At 43.6% G+C, this 21,398-nt stretch overlaps 1 protein-coding gene across 1 annotated transcript in view; it reads right to left on the bottom strand.

Annotated features, from left to right (window-relative positions):
• The window catches only part of VAPA (VAMP associated protein A), a 262,013-nt gene that overhangs the window by 121,924 nt on the left and 118,691 nt on the right, over positions 1–21,398 (bottom strand). Inside the window, exon 2 of the mRNA XM_085607337.1 lies at positions 7,179–7,331. Within this exon, the coding sequence (XP_085463463.1) occupies positions 7,179–7,331 (153 nt within the window). The remainder of the gene's footprint in view (positions 1–7,178; positions 7,332–21,398) is intronic.

The following is a 21,398-nucleotide window of genomic DNA, read 5'->3' as shown; positions in this document are numbered from 1 at the left end:
AAGGCCTCCTACAGAGAGTGTCGCAATTGGAGTCGGAGAACAAACGCATGGCGGCCAGGCTGGACGACCAAGAAGGGCGCTCTCGCCGCAACAACGTGCGCATTATTGGGATTCCCGAAAGTGAGGGGCACCCGGCCATGGACCTCTATGTGGAAGAATTGATTAAGTCCAAGTTGCAACCCCGGGGCCTCTCGACATTCTTTTCAGTGGAGCGCGCACATAGGGTACCGGGAGGGCGCCCGAAGGTTGGGGCGCCTCCGAGGCCTGTCCTGGCCCGCCTGTTTAATTTTAGAGACAGGGATGCCATTCTACAGGCGGCGCGGGTGGCACAGCCGATTCGGCTTCAGAACTCCACAGTGTCCTTCTTTCCGGACTATACGGCTGCGGCGGCGGCGCAGCGGCGGAGCTTTGTGGAGGTCAAGAAGAAACTACGGGCTCGCGAACTTCCATATGCAATGCTCTTCCCGGCGCGTCTCCGGGTGGCGGCGGAGGGCAAAACTTTCTTCTTCGACACACCAGAGGAGGCTCATGACTGGTTGGAGGGGTGGCGCCGTGCTGGTGGCGCAGGGCGTTCAAGCCGAGGGACAAGGCGTCCCGGGAGTGAGATCGATCCTACTGTACATGAACAGCGCCTTGAGGAGGTTGAGGAGGAACCCACGGGTTGATGCGGCGGCTCGCATCCTGACCGAACTGCAGTTCAAGACTACCCGCTGGGAACTGATGTTGATGTAGTGTCCGCATACTGGCTGATTTGGGGACATGAACGATGAGACCTGGGGACGGGGGATGTCCGGGTCCCCCTCGGACTCCACGCTCCCTAAAAAGCGCAAGTACTGTTCGGGGTTCAAGGGACTGAGCACTCTGCTAAGTTGGGGTGGCGGGCAGTTCTGAGTCCGTGTGGCAGGGAGGCAGGGAGGGGGGTGGGGGGACGGGGTATGTTTCTTGGTTTCGTTTCTTTGTTTTGGTTTGATAGGACACAGCTCTTTGACTTACATCATACACATGTTCTGCACACAACCTGGGCCACACTATGCTCTACCCGCTTATGGCTTTATCTCCTCTCCCACCCGCCGTGAAGTCAGACTTGACTACTCCAATAGCCTCTGACACTGACTTGACCCCGGTGCAGCCCCTCTCCTTACTGACCTGGAATGTACGGGGTTTAGGAGACAAAATCAAACGAGGTCTGGTCCTGCATAGTATTAAACGGTGCGCCCCGGCGCTGGTCTTGCTTCAGGAGACCCATCTCACCGGCACGGCTACTAAAGCGCTGGACAGATGGGGATATAAGATGGTGGTCCACTCTGAGTTTACTTCTGGGTCCCGAGGGGTTGGCATCTGGCTGCGCAAACAGTCCCAATTAATAGTGCTTGATGTACACACGGACGGAGCCGGGCGGTTTGCCGCGGCTCACATACAATGGGAAGGGCATCTTTATAATGTAGTGTCGGTCTATATCCCTCCTGGGTTGCATGCCACGGCGTTCCCGGCACTTAGTGAATTTCTCCTTACCTTACCGGAGGGAGAGGTGCTGCTTGGGGGTGACTTTAATGCGGTGATGAACGATCACATTGACCGGTCTCCGCCTCGGGCACAGGGTAGCGGCGCAACGCGACTAGCAGGCTTCGTGGTGGCGCTAGGGTTCACAGATCTTTGGCGCTGGCACCACCCAGAGACACGCTCCTATACATTCCATTCCGGGGTGCACAACAGTCTAACCCGCATTGATCACTTTCTGGGCTCCCCCGGATGCCTCCATAACGTTGAAAGTATTGACATTAGACCCAGAGGCATCTCTGACCATTCCCCGATCCTTCTGCACTACCACAGTTCCCACCTGATGCGCCGCCGCGTTTACCCGATACGCCCCAGCTATCTGCGTCTCCCGAAGATTAGTAAATCCATCACACAGGGGTCGAAACTCTACTTCCACGAGAACGCTGCTTCGGTTGACTCTCCCACAATTCTTTGGGAAGCGTACAAAACGGTGCTGCGAGGCCAGGCGATGGCGGCCATCACAGGACATAAGCGCATGCAAACGTCTGAGTTGCAGACGCTGGAGCTTGAGCTCCGGGCTGCGGAGGCTCGTCAGGCCGAAACCCCCTCCCGTGAAACCTCCCATGACCTACGAGTGGCTCAAGTAAAACACAGGGAGCACCTGGCAGACCGTGTTAAACAGCGACTTGAGGCCTCACGGCATACGGTCTACGATGTCGGCGATAAAACCGGCAGGCTACTGGCGTGGTTGGACAGGCGAGACAGCGGAGCCCGATGGATCGCGCAGTTGGCTACGGCCGAGGGGTCGACAACGTCAGACCCACGAGAAATAGTGCGCACCCTGGCGGGGCATTTTCGTGGTGTGTATTCCTCCAACTCCTCCATGTCGGAGGAGGTGGCGCTGACATACATTGGTGACCTGCAGATGCCTAAGCTCTCCCCTGAAGCCAGGGAGTCCCTGGAGGCCGATCTTACGGTCGAGGAGCTGCAGGTGGCTATTGCGGCATTACAACCTGGCAAGGCACTGGGTCCTAATGGCATCCCGATTGAGCTGTATCAAAGGCTGCCCGAGATGCTGACCCCACACTTGCTGAATATGTACAAACATGGCCTGGAGATGGGGGAGCTCCCCGCGGACCAACGGACGGCCATCGTGGTACTGCCAAAGCCGGGTAAGCCGGCGGACCAATGCGCCTCCTATCGCCCCATCTCTCTGCTTAATGCAGAGGCCAAGATCCTTGCGAAACTGTTGGCCCTCCGACTCACGCCACACTTGACTGACATAGTGCACCCGGACCAGTCGGGCTTTATGCCCGGGAGGAGTACCTCCCACAATCTGAGGCGCTTACATAGCGTGCTGGCCCGAGTGAACCGAATTCAAGAACCCGCTGTTATTCTCTCCCTTGATGCCCGTATGGCATTCGATATGGTGGAGTGGCCCTTTCTCTTCGCAGTACTGTCTCATCTGGGGTTTGGGCCGAAATTCTGTGCCTGGCTCCGACTCCTGTATACCAAACCACTGGCCCATGTCGCGGCCAACGGGCACATGTCGGAGGATTTCCCCCTGGGGCGAGGTACGCGACAGGGCTGCCCGCTCTCGCCGCTGCTTTTCGCCCTAGTACTCGAGCCCCTCGCGACATGGATACGGTGGGAACCTATGATGAGAGGCCTTCGATGGTCGGCGAACTGGGAAGACCGCGTCTCCCTATACGCGGATGACATACTGCTTTACTTGTCATCTCCGAGGCGATCCATCCTTACATTACTTAATATTTGCGAGATGTTTGGCCGGGCATCCGGCTATACGATCAATTGGTCGAAGTCGGTCCTCATGGTGCTGAGGGGCCCCCCCCCTCGACTGTCGGAGGGCTGCCAGATACAGGTGGCGAAGGGGTCGTTCAAATACCTGGGGATACATGTTGCCTTGGATCAGATGGAATTTTTCAGGTGTAACTTAAGCCCTCATCTGGACCGCCTCAAGCAGGATGTGCGGCACTGGGGAACGTTGCCCTTGACCCTGGTGGGGAGGGCGGCGCTCTTTAAAATGATGGCCCTGCCGAGGTTTCTCTATGTGTTGGAAAATACTCCTTATCTGGTGCCACCGGCTTATTTCCGAGCGGTTGCAGCGCAAGTCTCTAATTTACTCTGGGGCAACAAACCAGCACGCATTGCACAGGCGAAACTGGTCTGTGGGTGGTACGATGGGGGAATTGCTCTCCCAGATATCCAGTTGTATTATTGGGCGGCGCAGCTCAAGGTGATCAACCAGTGGCTCCACGCTCCGCAGTCAGATCCAGCGTATAAGGCAGATAGGGATATACTGGGCGAAAGGGGTATGCTTGCCCCATTGTATGATGCCCGGCTGGCCCCGCAGCTGATTGGCCCTCTGCGTCAGACTGTGTCTCTCTGGCACGTGGCACAGGCCAGGCTGGGGTGGCGCGGAGTCCTGACGCAGCTTACGCCTCTCTGGGACACGAAGCGACTGGGACGGCTCAGGGACAGCAAGGGCTTTGCCGCGTGGGACGCTATCGGGATCTCGGTGATAGGCGACGTGTGGCACAAAGGGGAGGTTGTTCAATTCGCTCGTTTGCAACAACAGTATGAGCTGGCTCCCTCAGAATGGTTCCGATACCTGCAGATGAAACACGCCCTAACGACACAATTAACCCCAGGTGTGCAGGTTCCAGAGGCATCTCCACTGGAAGACAGGCTGCTGACCGAATACATGCCTAAGCGGGCCACATCTTTCACATACCGCAAACTGATCAACAATTTGCCGGACCCTATGGGGGTCTTGCGGGAGAAATGGGCTGACGAGGTCGGCGATTTCGATGACCCAGATTGGCGGGAGGCGCTGGCGTCACCGCGCGAGGCGGGTATACCCTCACGGCTGCGTCTTGTGCAACTTCGTATTCTACATCGCTCATATTTCACCAGAAGCCTATTGCACAAACTGGGCAGAGCACCACATCCCTTCTGCCTGCGGGGAGGAGGGGACCTTCTATCACCTGCTCTGGGACTGTCCGGTTCTTCAACTCTTCTGGAGGCGAGTGCTGCGAACGATGTCGCAGGTGTGCGGGGTATCACTGCTGCCAGAACCCAGACGCTGTCTGTTGAATGTGTGGGAGCCCACAGATCTTAATCGCCAGGCGCAGGGCTGGGTGACGGTAGGGAACATGATGGCTAAACGGATCATAGCCCAAAAATGGGGAGCGGTGGAGACACCGCTACTGTCAATGTGGAAAAAGGACATGGATGGGGCTATGTTTGCTGAACGTTTTGTATTTATCAGGCGGGGTTGTCCTCGAAAATGGGTCAGAGTGTGGGGAGCATGGAACAAATATCGGGGCAACATATGTGATCCACCACCTCTTTCTGATGAGGAGTCTTCTGACTCAGATGACTAGAGTAACTGAAGGGAAGAAGGGGAGGGTGGCTGATAATGATGGCCTCAGTGGGCCCGATCTAGGTCCACTTGGAGAAATGATGATTATGTATGGTGTTTTGTCTACTTTAATGTGTATACGATCTGATTTCGTGTCCTTTGTTATAACTTTTGTGAAAACAATAAAAATTTCTTTAAAAAAAAAAAAATATAGTGGATAAAAATTACTGAAAAATATTGTGTCCTAAACAGTCTACAAAATATTTTCACATTGGATGTGCATTTATTATTCACTCCAAGGGGAGAACATTTCTGAAAGCGATATTTAGAACACAGTATTTTTGTCAGTTGATATTCAATGCATGATATTGTACCACCATTTAGTTTAAGAAAATAAAATTCTAACTCAAGTAGGTGGCAGGGATTTGAGAGAAGCCTTTTCAACAGAGAAGACAACCCTCTTAAGAAAGTTGTAGAATATGGTCTAAGAATAAATGCAAGGGACCTGAAATCCATTCTCAATCTGGCACATATTTGCCATGAGATGGATGTCAGAATTTTATAATTTTAGGATAAAGAAAGGAGATTTGGCACGGAGGGAAAAAGCAAAGCTCCTTGGTAGGAGGAGAAATGCAAAATAAAGTGCCCATAAAGACAACTAAATACAGCAAAAAGAATATGCGCCAAATTCCCACTCAACTGAAGGAATCAACTGATATCTGGTGACCAAAGGCATAGATAGAAAAAGCTCCACCGTTATTCCCAATAAATTTAAACAAACTGATGTTCTGTAATATCACTATTTTTACATCAATTTTAGAATTGAAGCAAATTAACTGCCAGCAGACGTACAGTCTGGATGACCCTGACTGTTTAGTTAGCACATTACAGTGCATTACAGCGATGTTGGGGGAAAAACCCAGAACAGTCGTCCAATGGAAAAGCGTTGAGGTACTTCTGAGCTAAAGCAGTTTCCTTGACTTTCAGAATACCGACTGTCGGGCGACACCCATCTTTTGATAATATGCAGGGCATTGACAAATTGTGGTTCCCGTTTTTTTTTTTAGTATGATTTTGGTACATAGTTTGTAGAGTCAAACAAAAAAAGATTTCCATCCCGAGGGACCTAAATTTATTAAAATAAATGTGCATGGGGTTCACTACCTCCACATGACATTTGGAAAAATTCAATTTGTCACCTTACAGTTGATGATTGCAGTGTTCAGGCATTTAAAGAATTGACAATATTGGCCCGGTGTCAACATCCCAAATTGATGGGCTGATATCTGCAATAGGAAACAACCTGAAAATTAAAACAAAATTCTTGGCGAAGATATTTTGATTCACTAGTCACAAATTCGGATTTACAACAGACACAAATCTTAAAGTAGCCCACTTAAGCAGATTTTAGAACAATTCTAAACTTGGTGCATTTCTCTATAACGTCCAATGTATTGAGTCCTAAAGTACCCCCTTAGTGAAACACAAATGATGAATGTGACTGTTCTGCAAGTTTGTTTCTTAGCATAAAAATGTACTTCCATGTGTCACTGTGAACAGAAAGTAAAATCAAATTGAAGACTCATATTTGACGATTGGTACTGTAATAACTCATCTGGCACACGTTTTCCTACAAGTGAATCAATATATATATATTTTTGTATGCATTATTTTACTCCAGGAGAGCTATGCAACAGGTTAAATAAATTGCATGCAGGACTAAAAACAGTTGGGGAGTAACATTTTGAAGCTGATCGGATTAATGTATTTAGTTTTCCTTCTTAAAAAGTCTGCTTTTTTTTTATTGCACTGTGAATGATCCCTTCTGAATACGCATGTGTGGGGCAAAAAAATGCAAAAGTAGCTTTTAACTGCAAGGAATGCTATATGGTTTGCCTCTCCTTGCCACATAAGTAATCAAATCAACTTTGCTGCGCAATTTGAGAGAACATATGTAAATTAACTCCAGTGGCTCAATTATAAAGTACATCTTTTTAAAAACTGTACCAATTCTACAGCCATAATAATGTGGTGAAACCAAGAAACAAATGGTGAAGTTGATAGAGCTATCTAGAATGCTTTCTGGCCAAGAACAAGACCTTTGAGCAAAATGGGAAACAGGTTTCTTAAAAAGTCAAAGTAGGACAAGAGGAGGGGATACGAATACAGGGCAAGTTAAGAGTAATGGTAAATGTAGGTTAGGCTACTGGAAACCTCTACTGAATAAAAACAGTGGTGATGAAAACAGATAAAGGTATGCCACGCTCTACCACTAATAAAAACCAACAATGATTACCTGAAACTACCACAGTTGCTCCGGGTTCTATGATTCCGCTGTTAGGTCGGACACAATACCTACGAGGTGCTGTGGTTTTAACTTTGAAACATACTTTTTTATCAGCTGGATTCCGCAGTGTAAGATTTGTAGTTACTACGTCTGTAAAGGGACCTATAATAAGAAAGAAAGTTACCTTTTAATTTGGTTTACTGTCCATTTTAGTGACCCCTTTCAGATTTGTAAACAATTTGTAAACACAGGAATTTCAACAACGTTGTTTTAGGTGAAGCAAAGTTAAAGTTAAATAAGCAAATCAGAAATCTGAACGAAATAACATTCTACAATAATTAAACAAGCAGCAGATAAACTATTGGTTCTCCAAATGAATGGGTAAGATGTGATATGTTGAATGGTCAATAAAAAGCAGGAGTAGTTAATACTGAACAATATAAAATTCAAAAGATTATAAACAAGAACACCATAAGTCTTATTTGATCTATGGAAAAAACAAACAAATCTTCCATTTAAACCAAAAACCATTCTACTGCTGAGAAGACACTGAGTCACATCAAATCAAAGCATTAAAAACGAAGCTACAGTTAAAACTTCTCACATGGAACATATGGGGACTTAACAACCCTATAAGAGCAAGCAGGTTTTATCCTAATTGAACCGCCACTTCATAACGGTGGCTTTCATACAGGAAAAGCACATCTCCCCTCCCCAACCTTCACACACACATTCACTGCCCCCTGGGGGACCCACAGGTATTTCTCCAACTATAGCTCCTATTCCCATGAAGTTTGCATATTGATCAATAAACACATTCCCTTTCCTCATCACACTACCATCACTGACCCACAGGCCTGTTATGTTTTAGTTACAGGCACTCTCATAGGGTGGAAAATTCTGTTAGTCAACGTATAGACCCCCAATGTGGATTACTCCGCCTTTTTCACAACCTCTCTATCTTATTAAGCACTTTTGACCCAGACGTATTCATACTGGGAAGGGTGACCTAAACCATGCACTCGACCCCCGAATAGACTACACCACTTACCTCAACAAATGGCAAAGGTGAGCGCCCTGAAAGGAACACTTGTCCGTCTTCGCGGAGCCCCAACCACCCCCAACCCCACCCCCACCCCACCCGGAGCAGGGATGCATTATTAAACTACACTCCCCAGCCAGCCCTCCGATCATGGCAGCTGAAGATATATTGCAGGAACTAACCTCATATTATAAATCATTATATATTATACGCCTTGGCCCTGACGAATCTGCAACTTTCAGTAAAAAAAAAAAGGAATACTGATATCAATATTATAATTAAGAGTCAAGTGGCTTTCCATCTATAGCATTTGAAAAATAGATTCATATATCTGAAATATTAATGGCAACTAAATAGTTTGTAAATTAAGATGGATTTGTAACACTAAAAAGTAAGATCCGTTCATCAGAAAAAAGGTGAAATACAATAAATATCTTTATCGTTCCAAGATTAGGAATAGCTAATTTTCCATTTAGTGTAGTCTGACTGTTACACAAGGAAGTAAACCCTTCTTTAGTATCAGGTTTTAAAACAGAAAAAGTATTGTGGAGTAATTAGTAAACAAAGTAGTAGTAAATAAGCTATTTCGGCAACCAAATGCCTTTAAGAGTTTGAGCAATCAAATAACTAAAGATAAAATGCAACACAATTAAGATAAGCATCATCACAAGCGATAGAATAAATAAAACCTAAAAAACACTATACATAAAAGGCATTATGCGCAATAAGAAAAAAAGCTGTTAAAAGTGAATTCTCATCCTAAAGAATTAAGATAATTGATTTCCAAGGAAATTCCTCCTAGTAGCCCACGTGTGCCCTAAACATTTAGCCATAATACAAGGATATAAGGTGGACGGATCAGATCTCAAAATCCTTAGGGCAACTAGATGGCTCTGTGTGCCCAGCATCCTGCAGACAGGTTTTAACCGTTTTTCCTGAGGAATCCTGTAAGCTGGGCATGCATACAATACATGGGTGACTGTCTCCGACCCATCTATACAACAAGGGCAACAGTTGGATACAGGTATAGGGTTAGACCACCTGCTTACAAACGTATTGAGAGGAAGAGTAACCATCTTCAACTGTATATACAATTTCCTTTGGGACCAGAATGGTGTCAAGATAGACCTCTAATACACAGTCAGATTTTAAATCCAGGTATTCATTTGTCACACGACCTTCTGTCAATTTGTACTCTAGATGTCTAGCCCACTCCCAGTAATAAACTTTCACCAAAGATTTGGGAGGAAAACTATCAGTGGATGTTTAATCCCAAATCACAGGCAATCCACTGTCAGCCAGCAAAGATTTAACATTCAAAAGCCATGTACGTTTTTTAGATTCATCAAGAGTAACTACCTCTTGGAGTGACAAAGTAAAATCAGATGGCAAGAAAGTTGGAAAACATTTTTCCTCGAACTGGTCAATTAGATCAAACTATGTGTCCTTGGAACATCGGAATTTTGATAGAAGAAATCTGTATTTTAGGTGAGTAAGAATTAAATCAATGTACTCCCCAAAATGAATACCAGATCAAAGTCAGACAGCAGGGATGATGCTCCCGGTCCAAGTGGAATCCCTATAGCAGTGTTCAAGGCAAACAATTTGTTATAGTCACAGATTCTCTTCCCATTGTATGGGTCCTGTATAGTTTCAAACAAGGAAACTGTCAGTTTAAATGGCTCCCTGCCTGTCCCAGTACACATAAAGGGCCAATTTTCAGATACAACAAAATACCGCTTGATTACAAAGCTCGACATCGATGGCAAAAGCTTCACCAATCTCTTGCTTAAAGAACTGGAAAATTGTACATGCTGTAAATGATTTATGTTTTTATTTCAAATGGGCTTCTGGTAAAGCAGAAGCATTAAAGACAACTTACTTGGACTGCTGCTCGCAAATCATTCATCAGTTAACAACAAGGGTAACTTATTATATACTGCTTAGATTTTGCACAGCTTTTGACTGCATCGATAGGTGAAAACTAAACTGGGGCCTCCCTGTAACTTCGCTGTGAGTAATTATGAGCCTGTACTCTTATGCGTGGATAAAAATATGATCTCCATGTCTAACTTGACCAGAAGATAATCACAGATGCTTGAAGCAAGGTTGTGTCTTAGTACTGCTATCATCTACTCTACACCTTTCTGATCTACCCTTGGTGATCAAAACTGTAATCCTATTCTACAAAAACTGAGGCGCTATAAGTTGAACCTCCTGCAATATACAGACAGCACCGTAATCATGGATAACACCTGCTAGGTTACAGAAATCTTTAACACTAAATTGGTCCTGCGAGGAAAACAATCCAAAGCACACACAAAAGTAAATTCAAATTCATAGTATTTAGTTGTAAGATAAAGAAATAAAGGGCTTTTAAAAGTTGAAAGGAACAAACAGCTATAAATATCTAGAAGTATGGTTCTAAGAACGGGGGGCTCCACAATCCACCAGGCAGCACTAAAATAGACATTGCTGGTATTAAGATGACAAATCCAAACATATGGGCAATATTGCAAGTTGTTGCCAGCAGATTAATGACCAACTAACTTCTAGTTTGAGAGCTTTAGTTGGGAAGCTTCTTAAGTGGCTTGAGTCAATGCAATGTTGAGCATATAGATTAATATCCCACTTGCCTGATAGTAGAGTGCAAGTGCAACTGAATTTAATTTAACAATACAAACAGAGGCACATGCAAAAATGCACATTCAAACTCCTTGAAAGCAATACTGTGACATCCATTGCCAACGAGATGAGCCACTGGAGTATTTTTATGCAAGGAGCTTTGACATGTTTGCAATTTGAGGAGATATGGAACAAAGAGCTGCCAAAATGCCAGACAAGAAAACTGAGTAAAGAAAAAAAAAAAATCACAAAAGCTATACTGCTATCTTTTTACAACAGTAGGTTAAGTTTTGACACAAAGCACCATTTTTGGATGGTTAAAACAATCACATGAAATGCAAATAGAAAAATGTATCTTTCCATATCTTACCCATAAAGTACAAGGGATTTGCTACAACTCTGGTTCGGCTTGATGCAACTACTGGGCCCTCTATAGCAGATTCAAGAAAGAGGTTTGCTACTTTTGTCGCTTTGTGATAAAACAAACGAAACCTCTAACACACACGGTCTGTTTTTGTGAATCTCTGGTTACTTTAAGAATCTGGCTTGAATCGATTTTTATAAAACTGAATACAAGAAAGCATCAAGAAGTAATTATAGCTTGCTTAAATGGATCAGGCCCACAATTTACTAGTCGTTTTCTTCAATATAGGCTGCCACTTTTGAAACTGTTATAGATGTCCAAGTTTTAAAAGTGGTCTGCAATGTAACTAAGGACCTTATTACAACACCTGTCAGACAGACCGTCCGACCACTGTCTTCACGTGTCCTTTTTGACCACCACAGCCGGTAAGCTTCCCCCGCAGTATTACCCTGTTACCGCGGCGGTCGCAGCTATGGCAGAGCACATATCCCTGAATAAGTTGCTGCAAATGTGCACAAAACTCACAGAAAACGTGATATGTACACACATGCATAACATATGTGGGGATATGTCTTGTGCACCCTGTACGCCATTGCTAGATTGTGGCAGAACGTGCACAGTCCAGTCAATGGGGATACATACCACAGAAGGATTTACCTAGATTACAGCACCCACAGGATCGTGGTCATCAGCCTTCAGCTTCTGAGGTGTAGGGGCAACCTGGAGAAAAGGATCCATGGCAGAGACTGCTGGAGAGAAGAGAATTGGGGGGGGGGGGGGGGGTGTGAGTATGCACCCCATACCCTTTATTCCCGACAACGTGGCAACTAGTCGGGCAGCCATGGTCAAGTCGTCTGAAGCCCACATAGTAATCCGGATGGAGGTCAGAGATACCTGTACAGGTCTGCAGATGCATCTTTTCTCTATCTGCCATCTTGGCAGTCAGAGAAAAGCGGTCAGTCGACAGTCTTTCAGTGGCCGGTCGGAGTACACGACGCATGCACCGTAATCTGGCGGTCAGACCGGCAAATTCCGAAGAGACCGTTGACGGTCCGGCCACCTCAGATAGGACCGCATAAGCCAGTCTGACCGGCATCGTAATCAGCCCGTTTGACAATTGCTTGGCTAGAGCAAGGGCTAGTACTATTATTGTTTTTATCCTTAGACTAATGGCTTTAATTAATTGTACAATTAAATTGCTCAATTATTCAGTAATTCATGGGAAACATTAGGATAGACAACCTTTATCATTTAGAGCGATAAGAAAGAATAATAACTTCTTTAAAAGATTAAAAATAGCAAAAGATCATTTTTAACAGTAAACCATATTTGCATAATTTAGCCGATAACAATGTCAATGAAATGATCAGCATTAACATTACACTTATAGAATCCAATCTCTTCCACAGTGACAAATACAATGGAGTGCAAATATATGTAAGACATTTTATTATTTCACTAAAGGAATAGAAATTGTTTGTAGTAAAATTTGTGGCAAATCAAGTTCCGAAGTATTTAAATTTATGTGAATGCCATCGGACGCTGGAATTGGCGAACATACGTTTCAGATCATATTTATCAAGTGGGAGAACTACAGTTTGCTTTTAGCTTATTTTGTAACTGGAAATGTTTGATTATAAATCAGTTTCATTAAGACACAGCTTTAATGAAGTCTGAATAAGACATATAAAGACATCATCAGAGGTAGCCTTTGATAAGAGGATTACACGTACTACATTCTCAAAAATGGCTCTAAACCTCAAGACAAATAATAAAAGGGACAACTGAAAATCTGGTCTCATTCAACATTGTTTTTTAATATAGACGGATACACTTCTTTTAAAAACACTTTAGGATTACAATATAACAGTTATTAAATAGGTTCATGAGTTATGGGCCAAACCAAAGACAGATACTCAAACGAACAAAGCCAAATTATCCAGTCAAACTTTTTCCTATGTCTAAGGACACAGCTGCAACAGGAATACTAAGAAGATGCTTTCAAGATCACATTCATAAGCATTCCTGCATTTTCAGACAGATCCAACTTGATGAGTAGGAATAAAAGTTCCTAATCTATTTGCTAAAATCTTTTCACAAATTTAACAGTTTCAATTAATTAGAGCAATGGGTCTCTTTTTTTTATTTTATTTTTTTACAGTATCTGTGATGTTAAAATGGCTTAGAAATTACTGCCCTAAAGCTTTTAAGAAAGTCCAATGAGTTTCTCAGTTACGTAAAAATGAAGTCAATTATTTTACTAATTTGGGACCCAAGACATCAATGAATGAGTGAAAGAATTTTCCAAACAGAACATCTGGTCCCAGTGCGTAGCATTTCCTCAAGTATGTTATAGGTTTTTTTTTTTTTTAAACTTCTTCCAAACAAGTGCCTCTTTATGTAAAAAGCATTCAATAAACATTTGTCAAAAACTGAAACATCACTTCTATCCCAGTTAATGATTAGAATCAAATTAGGTCTTTTCAATTTTAAATATTTAACCAATAACAGGCTAACTTTATTCCGACCACACTAGTATTCTGAAGCAAAGTTCAATAATGAATTCCATACACTAAATGTTGCCATTTTGACAAGCTCTGTTTTAGTTTTTCAACTGAATCACTTAGCATCTCCAAAAACTAACTGCTACTCACGCAGCAATTGTTTCCGCTTTAGATATTTTAGATCGTTCAATTCACTCCATCAGCTTAAAGTTGCAATAATTTCGTACTATCTGCATGCTGTATTACACTTCTGAAAAGATAGTGAAATGGGCGCAAATGGCACCGAGAGATAGGACACTATGCCCAAAATGTGGATTGGCTGCAGCTAATATTGTGCATATGCTTTGTACTTGTCCCATGCTTGATACTTTCTGGGGGGGGGGGGGGAAGTAATTCAATCTATTGGAAGCCGCTTGGGTCTGGATTTCCCCCTTACCAATAAGGAGATGGTTAGGTTTTAAAGAGGATGTTAACCGAGGGATGAGATCTTTCCTTTCTATCGCTTTAGTGGCAGCTCGCCTCTGCATTGCAAGAGCATGGATTTTGCCAAATCCCCCGTTTTTTAGGTCTCGCCTGACCCAGCGCATGCGCTCGTCTGGCGAGACTTTTTGTGAGGGCTCAAAAAAGTGCTACCACTGTAGCCTAGAGCTACAGTGCATGTGCGCGGGGACGCGCGCGCCTCACTTTCGCTTTGATGTTTGATCGCAATTGCGATCACTTTCGCACGCCCGCTTTGATGTTCTCCGTGAGCCAGGTTATTTTTCTCCTGTTTATTACTTCTATGTAGTAATGGTGGCACCCGTGCGCCGCCATTACTACAGAGCAGTAATAAACAGAAACAAGCATTGGCATAGCCAATAGGTCTCGCTTTTGGGACCTTATAAGTATTTAGTTATGCAACTGTTGCATGGCTAAACACTTATAAGGTCCCAAAAGCGAGACCTATTGGCTATGCCAATGCTTGTTTCCAGAGTGGGGGATAGTCATGAAAGTTCTGTATGAGAGGGAACAAGCATTGGCTAAGGCTAGAGGTATATGGTCCTTACAAAAACAGGACAGTACATGGGACTGCTTTGTCTAATCTTACCTATATATTGGATTACGATTCAAGAGGACTTCTCTTTATCACTTTGTGATATTTTGCTTCTTTCTTTCTTGATTTCTTTATCACTCATACTGAGACCACAATGTATATGTAGTCATTTAAGGTTCTCTCTTTTGTACCCTTTGCTAAAATCAAAAAGATTTTAGTTTTTTTTGTTTTTTAAAAGCATGTCCAAAAACATATTATAAAATGAATGTTCAAATTAATTTTGAGGTCATAAGTTCATATACTCCACATTTTTGATTGCTACGAAATAAATAATGAAAGCTATAAGAGGACCTTTATGTGCATCTAAATTAGGTGAAATAGTGGTGTCAGAATTGTTCAAAGGAAAAAATCTTTAGCAGAAAACATTTCTTAATGACATTTCTTATCCGTTAGTAAATTATTAAATCTCCGTCCATTTTTAAGCCTGCAAGTAAAAGTAGACAAAGTATCAGACGAAGACTGATCTGATTTTTTTTTAAATGCATAAACCTCAGATTTCACAAAATAGGAAATAAGAGGCTTACTAGCGAAAAATTGAAATCAATTCTCGTAGATTTAAGGAGAGAAAAAAACAATACTCTTATATAGTTTGCAAATTCTCCATGTGCCCATCAATGTTAGGTATGTTAGGATTTATTCAATAGATGCCCATGTGTCTTAGGTAGCAAAAGCAAGAAATGTACATACCTTCTCTTGATTTTATTCTTCAATTTGGTTGCATCTATGCCCACTAAGAAGGTTTATGGGGACACGCTTGTGATTTGTGTGTATTCCGCACAGGTCTTATTTTTAGGTCACGCCTGCCGGCAGCGTGCATGTGCTGTTACTGAACGATTATTTAGTATTCCTTTACAAAACAAAAAAATGAACTTGAAGCCACGCTCACTCTCCGCCCATATTTAATTGGCTTGTGTCATTGGACTTCTGATTTAATAGGCTTGTTAGTCCTCTTTAGTACCGCCTTGTCTTCATTTGTAACCTCCTATGGCTACTGGCCCTTTTACTTCTGTTGTTACACGGTATGTCTTATTTAGTCTGTAAGGACTATTTTTTTTTTAAATGAGTTTCTCCTACTGCAGGCATGACATGCTTTACTGCAACATTCAGAGCGCCATGCGTGCTTTCATTTTCCAAGCAGCCAAGACAATGGTGGCCGCTTCTTTGAAATTAAATAGGTCTCGCATTTCCGCAAGTTTGAGCCATTGCCATTGTAAATGACAATGTCTTTTATTAATGGGTTAATTATGTAAACAGATAAATAAAAGGCATTGTCATTTACAATGCCAACAGCTTAAACTCTTGCAAATGCGAGACCTATTGCATTGTAAATGTTTGTTTAAACACTTACAATGTTTACATTCACTAACGCACAACTTGGTCTGTTAGGCTTTTCAGGATTAGAACTTTGGTTTACCCGTCCAAATGCAGATAACTTAACCACAAGCCCATTTCTCCAAAATTAAATGTGTGACCCTTATGGCTCCTAAATAGAGCTTGATAAAGTGTTTTTGCATAAACTGTGTGCTTTTTTTTTTTTAATGGTTTCCCGGTGAAGAGGTTTTTTTTGTGTGTTTTTTTTTGTTTTAGGGCTCAGCAGGTCGCAGATTTCCTGGTGTACCTCAATTAATTGATTTGGGATAGAGACTAAGTAAGCATGAAAATGAATTTAATTACTATTGCAAAATAAAATAGGAGTACAGAATTTAAAAGTTACGTCAGATGGAGGCCTGCTAGCATTAGTAGTTCTCGTTGCCTACACACTAATGGAAAGTTTTTGAAGCACTGTACAAATCATCCTAAAGAATGGTAAGTAGCGAGAGGAAGAGGAGATTTGATCTAGTGGGAACGATGCCGTGGATCAGATAAATCTAATTTGAAATCCTGGCTTTCTTCAATGAGCACATTGAATGACCTTTATCTGTGTCGCATTCAAGCTCGACAGACAAAATATGCGCATGGCTTTGTCAACAAAGACTGGCAAAGCCGATAACCCACGTCTATGCAAGAGCTAATGGCTTTACAAATATGTTTTAACCAGGTTGTACATCAACATGACTTCTGTTCAGCATAGCTAAAAGTCAGTGGTGTGGCGTGGCAGAGACAACTACTCCACACCACGCCACTCTGCACCATGCACACCACTCGCAGATTGCAGTGGTGTAGCATGCAAAGGCGTAGAGTGCAGTAGTTCAGAGTAGAAGGTTTAGAGTAAAGTGGTGATGTGTGCATCGGCATAGAGTGCAGATGTTTAGAGTGGCGTAGAAATGCACAGATTAGAAAGCAGTGGTGCAGAAGAGTTCAATGTAGTGGCGGCGCAGAATAGAGTGGTGCGGAGTGGCGAAGGGTGGACTGCAGTGGTATAGAGTGGAATGACGCAGAGTGGAATAGATTGGTGAAGAGTGCAGTAATGTAGAGTGGTTTTGAGTGGTTTGGCGTAGAATGTAGTGGCGTAGAGCATAGTGGCATACACTGCAGCGGCAGATTGTGGCCTAGAGTAGGGCCGCGTTGGTGAGCGGCCTAGCCTAGGGCAGCGTGGCAGAGAGAGCAGCGCAGCAAAGTAGAGTGGCGCAGGGCGCAGTGGCGCAGGGCAGAGCGCAGTGGCGCAGGGCAGAGCGCAGTGGCGCAGGGCAGAGCGCAGTGGCGTAGAGAGGTGAAGTGTTAAGTGACGTAGGGTGAAATGTTGCGGTGTAGAGTGCAGTCAGAGTCGAGGATTGCAGAGTCGAGGATTGCAGAGTCGAGGATTGCAGAGTCGAGGATTGCAGAGTCGAGGATTGCAGAGTCGAGGATTGCAGAGTCGAGGATTGCAGAGTCGAGGATTGCAGAGTCGAGGATTGCAGAGTCGAGGATTGCAGAGTCGAGGATTGCAGAGTCGAGGATTGCAGAGTCGAGGATTGCAGAGTCGAGGATTGCAGAGTCGAGGATTGCAGAGTCGAGGATTGCAGAGTCGAGGATTGCAGAGTCGAGGATTGCAGAGTCGAGGATTGCAGAGTCGAGGATTGCAGAGTCGAGGATTGCAGAGTCGAGGACTGCAGAGTCGAGGACTGCAGAGTCGAGGACTGCAGAGTCGAGGACTGCAGAGTCGAGGACTGCAGAGTCGAGGACTGCAGAGTCGAGGACTGCAGAGTCGAGGACTGCAGAGTCGAGGACTGCAGAGTCGAGGACTGCAGAGTCGAGGACTGCAGAGTCGAGGACTGCAGAGTCGAGGACTGCAGAGTCGAGGACTGCAGAGTCGAGGACTGCAGAGTCGAGGACTGCAGAGTCGAGGACTGCAGAGTCGAGGACTGCAGAGTCGAGGACTGCAGAGTCGAGGACTGCAGAGTCGAGGACTGCAGAGTCGAGTAATGCAGAGTCGAGTAATGCAGAGTCGAGTAATGCAGAGTCGAGTAATGCAGAGTCGAGTAATGCAGAGTCGAGTAATGCAGAGTCGAGTAATGCAGAGTCGAGTAATGCAGAGTCGAGTAATGCAGAGTCGAGTAATGCAGAGTCGAGTAATGCAGAGTCGAGTAATGCAGAGTCGAGTAATGCAGAGTCGAGTAATGCAGAGTCGAGTAATGCAGAGTCGAGTAATGCAGAGTCGAGTAATGCAGAGTCGAGTAATGCAGAGTCGAGTAATGCAGAGTCGAGTAATGCAGAGTCGAGTAATGCAGAGTCGAGTAATGCAGAGTCGAGTAATGCAGAGTCGAGTAATGCAGAGTCGAGTATAGAGGCATCCAGTGGCGCAGAGTGTAATGGAGCAGAGTGGAGTGGCACAGAGAGTAGAGGAGTAAAGTGCATTGGCATAGAGTGCAGTAGAGAGCAGTAGAGTGGTGCAGAGAAGAGTGCAGTGGCATAGAATGCAGTGGTGCAGAGAAGAGTGGCGTGCAGTTCAGTTGTGGAAAGTGCAGTTTTGCAGAGTAGAACAGCATAGAGTGAAGTGGGGTGAAAAGCAGTGGCATAAACGAGTACAGTTTGCAGAGTATAGTGGCGTAAAGTGCAGTGGTGCACAGTAGATTGCCATAGAGTGCATTGGTTTTGAAGGATAGTGGTGTAGAGTGCACTGCCGTAGGGTGAACTGGAACAGAGTAGAGTGCAGTGGCGCAAGTAGATTGTTTCAGAGTGGAGAGGACCATGGTAGAGTGGCGTAAAGTTTAGAGTGGACTGCATTAGTAAACTGGTGCAAAGTGCCCTGGCTACAGTCAGTATTTCTCACCCCCCTATCTTTACAAGCCCATATTTCAAAACTAATGTCAAGAAATCCCAATTTCCTCTCAGTTGCCCAGGTAAACGGCTGCACTATTGGGTCACAGGAATGGAGCACAACTGTAACTATGTTAACACAACCTCATTGACTTCACGTGGTCCAAGCTTTGACCTGTTCATTACCGTTACAGGTGATAGGCATAGCCACACATCTGGGGTGCCATTTGCATAAGGAGAAGTTTGGGAACACCGATTAGTCCCCAGTATAGTTTTATTTTATTTATTTTCTAAAGGGGGAGAGGGGTTATTGCCTCTCCCCCTTCCAGCCTTGAAGTCCCGGGGACTGAATCACCAGAGGCCAGTTCATTTATGGAGAGAGAGAGAGAGAGAGAGAGAGAGAATCATCCCCCTCCCCCAAGCAGTAGACCTCAACAGGCACCGATTATTACCTCACATATTACATCACTCACGACATATACTAGACATTGCTGATATCATTTAAAATGCCAACATTATGCATGGCAGGGGCGCAAATTATAATTAGTTTAGGATATAAGTTATAGTTACACAAACTAACTATACCTAGTGAATTTCTGTAGTTTTGTTAATTTAAAATGGTATGATTAAGCTAATGTTTTTACTTAAACACACATACATACATACATATATATATATATTTTTTTTCACTGAAAAAAACATAGGTTTCAGGGGCATTCTAGTTAGCTGGACTTTTCACTCGTACAAAGCCATTGAAATGCCCCTGTTCTAGATAGTTCAGCTAACTATAACTCGCGCGCCCGCAATGCACTGCTGATGACGTCACATATTACATCACTCATGACATCACTGCTGACATCTCAAATTACATCACTGATGACATCATCCAGTGCATGTGTGTTTTTCTGAAAATTAAATAGGTTTTATATATGTATATCTCAAGGTCGATGGAAGAATAAATGGGTATATAAGTGTCTAAATGGATGATTTGATTTTGAAAAATTGATTGTATAACTGACTGATTAAGTGTATTTTAGTGAATATATGGCTTAGTGAGTAATGTTTAAATATGTAAATATCTGCATCAGTCTCTCACTTTGTGTATAAGTAGCTGCATGGGTTGGTGAATAGCTACATGAGTGTCTATATAGGTTATTAGTTGGTTTTCTGAGTATCAGTATGAGTGTCTGTATGGTTCAGTGGGGGGTATTACGTAGTGGATAGGTGCATGAATGAGTGACTCACTGTATGTGTTGAAGACAGCATGTGTGCAGGACTGTATGGGTGAATGAGTGAGTGTATGGGTGTGTTAGTGAGTGAATGACTGTCTCAATAGTGTCTTTATGAGTAACTACATATGTGTTAAACTAGTATATATGTGACTATTGGTGTATATTAGTGAGTATATGTGAGAGTGAGAGATTGCAAGAGTTCCTATATGAATAAGTATGTGTTTCTATAACTGATTGTTTAAAAGACTAAGTATGTGTAAGTTTCTGTAGAAGTAAGTGTGGTGGTGTGTGTATAACTGTATATGCAAGTAAATGGATGTTTGATTCTTTATTAGCATGAGTGACTATGTGTGTGAGTAACTATGGATGAGTGGCGTTGTGTAACAGGATGTATAGGTGTACGAGTACATATGATGAGTGAGTACATGTATGACTGACTGTATGGTACTGTTGGTGAATGAGTGGATGTGTATGTGGATCTTACAATTACTGAATAGGTTGTTGTAACTGGTATTGGTATGTCCATTGTTTTGAAAATTGTAGTTTCTATTTTTGAATGTGTGTATCAAAGGTTATATTAGGGTGAGAGGAGGTCTGCCACCATATCACAAGGATGATGTAATCAGTGATGTAATTTGAGATGTCATGAGTGAGGTCACTGACCATGTCATGAGTGATGTAATATGTGACGTCATCAGCAGTGCATTGCGGGCGCGCGAGTTATAGTTAACTGAACTAACTATAACGGGGGAATTTCAATGGTTTGGTACGAGTGAAAAGTCCAGCTAAATATAACGCCCCTGAAACCTTATGGTTTTTTCAGTGAATTTCAAAGGTTTTTTAAATGATAATTTCTACCTATGCCAACAGAGATAGGACATGTGAAGAAAGAAGAAAAAATGCACAGAAAGAAAAAAAAGAAATGCAGAAAGAAGCAACAGAAGTCCTCAAAGATGAAGAAAAGTGCAGGAAGAAGGATAACGTGCAGAAAGAACAAACAGAAGAGCAGAAAGAAGCCTTGTTGCAAAATCATCCTGTACCCTCAACTTTTTTAGACGGATACTGGTGGTAACCGAGTCTGACTAACTAGTCCTAGAGCCAGTGCTATGTTAAAAGACACTTAGAATACAGTGAAAACAACTACATACACTAGGAAACAATGTGCGTTGGGGTCCCCCTGTGATTAGCATGAC

Source organism: Triturus cristatus, chromosome 5_2 (assembly GCF_964204655.1).
Source record: "Triturus cristatus chromosome 5_2, aTriCri1.1, whole genome shotgun sequence".
In the NCBI taxonomy this organism is placed as follows: domain Eukaryota; kingdom Metazoa; phylum Chordata; class Amphibia; order Caudata; family Salamandridae; genus Triturus; species Triturus cristatus.
The sequence above is the reverse complement of the archived record's forward strand: the minus strand, read 5'-3'. Positions and strand labels throughout refer to the sequence as shown.